At 41.2% G+C, this 7,528-nt stretch overlaps 1 protein-coding gene across 1 annotated transcript in view; it reads right to left on the bottom strand.

Annotated features, from left to right (window-relative positions):
- Positions 1–157: 157 nt before the first annotated feature.
- Positions 158–7,528, bottom strand: part of LOC138622659 (breakpoint cluster region protein) — a 35,028-nt gene continuing 27,657 nt past the window's right edge. Inside the window, exons 18-24 of the mRNA XM_069701595.1 lie at positions 4,774–4,833; positions 3,739–3,848; positions 3,212–3,351; positions 2,916–3,050; positions 2,693–2,798; positions 1,835–1,994; positions 158–1,664 (exon numbers count right to left, since the gene is read on the bottom strand). Of these exons, the coding sequence (XP_069557696.1) occupies positions 1,575–1,664; positions 1,835–1,994; positions 2,693–2,798; positions 2,916–3,050; positions 3,212–3,351; positions 3,739–3,848; positions 4,774–4,833 (801 nt within the window). The 3' untranslated portion in view covers positions 158–1,574. The remainder of the gene's footprint in view (positions 1,665–1,834; positions 1,995–2,692; positions 2,799–2,915; positions 3,051–3,211; positions 3,352–3,738; positions 3,849–4,773; positions 4,834–7,528) is intronic.

Genomic DNA, 7,528 nt, shown 5'->3' with positions numbered 1-7,528 from the left:
GGAAATATTTCTTGATCTGGCAGGAAACCTTAAAAGTTTATATATATATATATGTTTATACAGCTTCATAAAGGAGGCGAAGTGAACCCGGAAAAAACAGAAAAACACAGTTCAGTAAATGTGATTCATAAAAGACTGAAACATTGCAGAGCCTGAATAATGTTACCAAGTTTTTATTTACATAAATCATACATACGTGACACACCGGTCATCCTAAGAGCCACTAGGAGTTATTGCTTATTGTACATGAATCAAAAAGCCTTCAGGTTTATTACAGTTTATCCTAACAGGTGTTTTTGAAAAAAAAAAAATATATGAACGCACACAGTGTATTTTTGTTTTTTTTTTAAAGTAATACTAGGTACGAGTCTGTGGATGATAAACCTGCTAATAACTCAGGATATTTGGATACGAGTGAGTCACTGTGCCTCCGGGTTCCTAAAGGGGAAATATTTGGTATTTTCAGATCCTCTCCAGGTGCTCTCATTTCCACCGCAGTGCAGATATACGGAGGGAGAAGGCTACAGACGAGGAATGCAGGAAGCAACACACGTATATTAACTCCGGCCGAGTAAATCAATTCAGACAGAATCTACCAACAAAAATAATAATAATAATAATAATAATGTGGACTCTTGAAATATGGACAAAAAAAAAAAAGAAAGACAACTGTGACATCAGAATTACACACAGCACAGTTTACATTCCACGGGAGGAAGATTTCTCTGGAATGATTTTCTGTACCACCTCCAAAAAAAAAAAAAGTACAAAGTTTGTCTCGAAAGACCCTGCGGACAGAATAAAAAGGTCTCTACACAACTCGTATAGCGGAGGAAGAAAAACAAAAACAAAAAAACGCTTCGAACGACGAGGTCAACACGCCTGCATGTTGCTGCGTTTTTTTTTCCCCCCCAACTACAGTTTTCTGTCTCATAACGTTTTTAGGTTTTTTTTTAAATTCTGTACAAAGTTCAGAGAGCGTGCGTAAACAATTAGGATCACTGAAATGCTCTACATTGGTCGTCGGCAGGGAAACATTGGCACAGGTGAGCTTTGAACCAAGTCAAACATTTCTGGGGTAGAACAAAAAAAAAAAAAAAAAAAAGACAAGACATGAAATAAATCTCCCCAAAAAAAAAAAAAATCCAACAACAGCAGAAGTCGCCTCCATCTCCCCCGTCTGTGAGTATGGAGCTAATGTGCACAATGACAGAGCAGGGAAAAGTACAGTAAATATTGCTTCTTGAAATTTAAATTAAATTAGAACTAAAAGGAATGATATATTTTTGTCCATACATCATAAAGGGATGTCTTTTACTGACACACACACACACACGAGTAAACAGGGTCACACATGCCCATCAGATCTCCAGAAGAAATGGCTTTGGTCAGGGTGGGGTGTTTCTTTTTTTTTTCCCGACGTGTTGACGGCTCCCCCTAGTGGCTGCTCGACGTCTCTTCAGCCAACCGGCTCGAAGCAGCCGACGTTCTCCCCCTCAAGAGCAGCCCGTTTACGGGACGTCCTCACCCGTTTACGGGACGTCCTCACCCGTTTACGGGACGTCCTCTCCCGTTTATACTTCCGTGGAGAAGAGAAGGCTCTGACGTTTGCTGTCCGGCGTGGGAATGCTCTCCAGCTGCAGGAAGTAGAGGAGGACTTGAACCTGCGTAGACACGCGAGAGGCGGTCAGAAACACACACACACACACACACACACACACACACACACACACACACACACACACACACACACACACACACACACACACACACACACACACACACACACACACACACACACACACAGGTAGTCCAAATGTGTCACTGGTTGTACCTGAGCCATGACCTCCAGAGACCAGCTGTCGTTCATGGAGATGGGCTGCGAGCTGTTGGAGATTTTGCTGTCTTTTTCGGACGGTCGAAGCAGAGTGGGGCCGAACACGGTGGCCAGGTTGTGCAAAGACATCTTGTTGAGACTCTCGTTTTCAGCCACCCTGTAGGCACGAAAAAAGAAAAAAAAATATATATATATATAAATATTATTTAACCAACAGATACAAACAGACAAATATCATCAAAAGCTTCCAGTCAATCCGGACCAAGTAAAGGAAACCTGTTACGTTAGATGGCTGTCAAAGTCAACTTTATTGTCAATTCACCATAAGACATACGGAGATCGAAATATTGTGTCTGTATCAAAAATAAAAGATAAAACAAGAAAAGTAGAAATATTTAACAATAAAAACGATATTTACGGTCAGTTTACGAACTTTAAATTGAACGCTTTATAACCTTTGCAGAACAGCAGCTGCTACAATCAGGAATAATAAAAGGTGTAAACGGTAAATCATCGTGTGAACACAAGCGTTAGATTCCCATTTAAAATCTGAGAAGAGTGTTGAAATAGTGAACCAGGTTGAAAAAGCACATTTTCAAACAGTCTGTTAACCTTTTTCACGCTGTAACTAGTTTCTGAGTTGTTTTTTTAAGCCGTCCTGTTCCCACCTGGTACTGTTGTGCTTCTCGATGGACCCACTTGCGATCAGATCTCACCGGATGCAAATGAACACGTGTATTATTATTATTATTATTATTATTATTAGAACAAATGAAGTTGTACTTATAGATCCATCATAAATAGGACATCTTTATCAAATGTTTCTAGCACAGATGTCCGACAGCAGTTGTTTACCTTTTTAAGTGGTCGAGCAGGAAGAGGAACGTCACCAGATTGGGCTCCGGGAGCGACAGCAGCAGGTTGAGCATGCAGCTCTCCTTGGCCACGCTGTCTGACAGACCTGCAGGGAAAAACGCACACGTGTCAACGTACTGCTGGGAGTAAAAAAACAACAACAACAACAACAAAACACGCATTCAAGGAAAACGACGTGAAAAATAAAGAAGCGGCGACCGACCGATGCCTCCGGCGAAGTTGGGGTACAGCTCGTCGGTGAAAAGAGGCTCCGGCAGCTCGCGGAAATACAGCTTCAGCGTTCCAGCGATGGCGTTGACGTCCATCTCCCTCATCATCAGAGACACGTCCTTGTTGTCTGCGGGGCGGGGGGGAAGAAGAGGAGGAAAACAAGTCACTGGAGCTGCATGTCGAACACTTCTGAGCGGTTCACTTCTGTTTTCTGTCTTTGCTTCTTCACGTTTCACAAAAAAAAAAAAAAAAAAAAAAAAAATTACGACAAATTCGAAGTGAACTCACTCGAATCGAAGGCCGCCTTCAGCGCCTGGATGTCGGTGGCGACGCCGGACACTCTGTACATCCCCACTTCGTCCATCCCTCGCCGCTCGATCTCCTCCACGCACTGCCGCACGATGAGCGGGACCTTGGAGCGCTCTCGCCTGGCGAGGACGCGCAACGAAACGACAATTCAGCAGATTCTATAAACGCCGCAAAAACATCAGATCACGTGACCTGCACTTTGTCCCTTCAGCGGTGTCGTCAGTACCGACGTCCTCAAGCTTAAGACCTCAGTTCCTAAACAGGTAAACCGTAGTTTGCTCTCAATAGACCAGCTTAATCTGGAAAATGCACTAATGGAGGGTGTTGTTATTGTCTGGTATTCCTTTATGTAGCCGTGAAGATATTTTGACATGTCTCTGAATGAAAATGATTAAACGATGGCTGAGTTCCATTCAGCTGCCTCAAAACTAAAAAAAAAAAAAAAAAGAAGAAATTCTTCTTGTACGTTTCACACAAAAGATCAAAGACACATTTCAACGACTTACTTCGTCACCACGTTGATTTTCACTCCGAAGACGCCGGACTGTTTCCGCGACGGCATTCGCTTCAAACTGAACTCCCTGCTGGTGAATTTCATCGAGAGCTTCACCTCAACCTGACACGAGAAGAACACAGAGACTTTAGATGACCGTCAGCTTACAAGCTCAACAGTGAGGCCTTTGTAACGATTGCTAAAAAATTATTGGGTCAAAATGGTGTCAATGGCAAATCGTTGCGTAACAGTTAAGCATCGGCTTAAGATTTGAGGAACCCGCGCGGTCGTAAACAAGTTGCTTAAGATGGCCGTGTGGTAACGTCGGCTCTAAAAGCTCAAAGTTAGCCTGTGTAACTTTTGTTGAAGTTACACTGTTAAATTGGCTGCAAGTGATGTTAAAAAGGTCAAAAGAAATGTCAAAGAGTTCATGAAAATTTAGTCAAGTCAATATTGATCTATCGTTAGCAAACAGTTGTAAAAAACGACTTCAACTCCTGAGTGCATTAATTTGAGCTGAATTCTATAGTGACGCATGTTGTTTGCTTAAAACTTTCATTACCGACGAGGCTGAAGTCGGTTTATGGTTGGCAGCTTCTGGTTCTAATGTTAAGAAAATAGAAATGATGTGATTGAGTAATAATAATTTGGTGAAACCATTACTACATTTTGCATTTGTCTGAACCAGAGAACAAAATTGCAATGTTTTTTTTTCCCCCTCCGTATCGTGTCTACGACAGAAAACGCTATATTTAATACCATTAAAATGGCAAAAATGGGCTGGAAAAATAAGTGATATTTTCCTTTTTTGTTTTGAAAAATAAAATAAAGATGTCATAAATCTGAAGGGGTGATTTTCAGCAGCCTAAGGGCTTATAAAATGATATCTAATAATTATTAACGACTGTAAGTGGTGCAAAAATGGAGAATCAGTATATATATCATCACTTATCTCTTCACAACTTCAACATTATTCGATTATATTAGAAACATTAGAAACCAACTTCAGCGTCATTGTTAATCTTGCCTCTGTGAAAACACCACTCACCCCGTTCATGGCGATGACCGTCCTCTGCCAGTCTTTGTTTTGCAGCGTCTGGGGATCCAACTAAAAAAAAAAGAAGAAAAAGTCCATTACTTTTACAACTTGTATTTTTTGATTAATTTAGATTCCCTTTAAAAACTTGAAAATATTTGTCCATGTCAGCTTTAGAGTGAGATTAGAGCAAAAGATTATAATAAAGTTCTGTAATCATTTTGTGAACTGCAGGTAACAGGAGAATGATTTACTTCACATAATCTCCAGATGACCGGGTGATGTCAACTCGTGCCGCTGGTCTATTTCAGCCGTCTGACTAATAACAAACAACCGCCCGGCTTTATTTACAGTGATCAGGCACGACTAATATAATCACATCGTGTCCCCTGGCCGGCACTAAGCGCCGAGCCTGTCCGACGTGGCAGATGTTCTTTCACCCGAGACACCAGCAAATCTCATTCTGATAATCCATTGTTCAGTGAAAAATCTATTTCCTTGTGTAATACTTCTTTTTTTTTTTTTTTTTTTTTATCAAAAAGACAAAACCAATCCCCAGCGGCACAACGCTGTCCTCTAAATCTGAAAAAGAGGTCAAGTCCAAACAGAAATTGGGGGAAAACTATGTAGAGCTCGAACAGGTTTTTTTTTTTTTAATTAATTTTTTTATATATCTCCAGGAAGTTTTGTCCTCAAATGTGGATTCAATCCTTCAGACCACATATCTCTTTACCTTCGGTCTGAGCAGGCTGCTGCGGACTCGTTCCCACAGGCGGGCCCCCGTGCTCGGGGCTTTCCTCAGAGCCGCGTCTCCCTCTTCCTCCAGCCTGCCGTTGGACTGATCCGAACTCTCCTCCTCGTTAGGATTACTCTCACTCATCCTCTCTGGCACGAGCGCCTCTTAACTCTCAAAAATGTAACTTCCACTCACTAACGGCGAACGAACAAAGAAAGCAGCACCGTTCTACAGATTTCACTAGTTTCTAAACCGACCTTCCTTCCCTAAACGACGAGCCGTCGATCACATCGCCTCGAAGGATCTCCAACATCTTCAGCGGATCTTCACTAAAACTTTCCGCGTCGTCTTCAGCGTCTCGGCATCGTTTAAGACTCCTTCGGTGTCCGGCGGGACTCAGAAAAAAAAAACAAGGAAGAAAAAAGCCGCCCGACCACGCTCGCCTCGGTGTGGTTCTGCTTCCCAGATGGATTTTGAGGGATTAACTCCTGAGAATCCCCTCCTACCCTCATTACCGACGTGCTCACGCCTGCCGCTGCGAGGAGCGCTGCCGGCTAATTCAGCATCTCAGGTAGAACTTAACAGGATCCTCTCGGGCCAATTACTGATGAGCACATAGTCCAACCAGCACGTGCCGGCTCTTCTATATCTGACACATTATTTACATCTCAGAACATAAACATCACACGAACGTCTAACTTTCCCACAGGCTCTTATTAAAAGTCATATTTTGCTTTTCCCACAGAGGTCTTAAGCTCCTGACTTTAAAATGTATAGATGAAATGCGTATTTTTTTTCAAGGTGTTTTTTTTTTTAAATATGTCAATCCGTCAATCCCGGATTCTCCAGATTTATCATCTTTTTAAATTAAGCCAAGTCAACTTTATTTTTTAGAGCACCTTTCGTGCGAAATTGCAAAACAAGGTGCTTCACAATTAAATAATTAAAAAAAAAAAAAATTTAGGAGATAAAAGAATGAAAAATATGAAAAATAAAAAAGGAATAGAAAATTGGTAACATGGCAGAAAAAAAGACAACCTATAAATTAGCATAAAGTATGTATAAAATGACTATTACTCAAATATGTTACTTTGATTTGTATTTATAAACAAAAATGTGCAAATTTTATCTTTTCATTTTATATTTCCTCTTTTTTCCCCTTTATTTATTTTAAAATTGTATTTGTATATTTTCTTTTTTTAATTGAACTATTATTATTTATCATAATTATATAATTTATCTCTTAGATGAATTATTTTTAACCAAATTTAATAAATAAAAAATGCTATTTTATGTAATTAAAAAATTTTTTTCATGCATATTATTTCATATCCAAGCTCACTTAAATGTAATAGTTATTTGTTGTGTAAATCTGTTGTTTATTTGTTTTTGTTTTTAAACCTTCGGACCTTCTCAGTCCATTTAAAAAGTACTGATACAGACAACAACAAAGCAAGCAGCCAAACAGGCCAACATAACACCACAGGCCATGAGAGTACTTGTAAAACGGATTGATGGCAGGTCTGCTGGCTGCTGAATAACCCGTCAAATATCCGACTGGCTGCTTTCGTCTCAGACTCTCCTGTGTTTTCACCCACCTGTCCAGCAGGGAAATCCCCTGATCAAAGGTGGAGCGCTTTGTGTCTCTCTCTATCCTCTGTCTCCCTCTGGAGCGTTGCCAACGGCTACGTTTGGTCAGACCCAAAGTCTAATCCGGCCCTCTGTCACAACACCCTGTTAGGGGTCAAGCTGAGATGACCCCGAGGGCAACCTCGCGGCTCATTTCTGTTCTTCGACAGCGAAGGGCCCCCCACAGGGCAGCATCAGCCAGCGAAAGATAAGAGCGGCTGGAATCAATGAGCTCGAGGGAGAAAGTCCATCTCACGCAGGCGAGGGCTGTTTTTCCTCTAAATGTCGGACCGGCTGTACACATTATGGGGTCAAAGTGAGTCCGATTTTTGGGATTTTTAAAAAAAAAAAAATTCTGTTTTTGGCGCCGTCTGGGATACATCGTGGTGTCTAAGAGGTCCG

Source organism: Brachyistius frenatus, unplaced genomic scaffold (genome assembly GCF_029030835.1).
Source record: "Brachyistius frenatus isolate BFR_SWC_R1_liver_20210118 unplaced genomic scaffold, ASM2903083v1 Contig_37, whole genome shotgun sequence".
NCBI classification, from domain to species: Eukaryota; Metazoa; Chordata; class Actinopteri; family Embiotocidae; genus Brachyistius; species Brachyistius frenatus.
The sequence above is the reverse complement of the archived record's forward strand: the minus strand, read 5'-3'. Positions and strand labels throughout refer to the sequence as shown.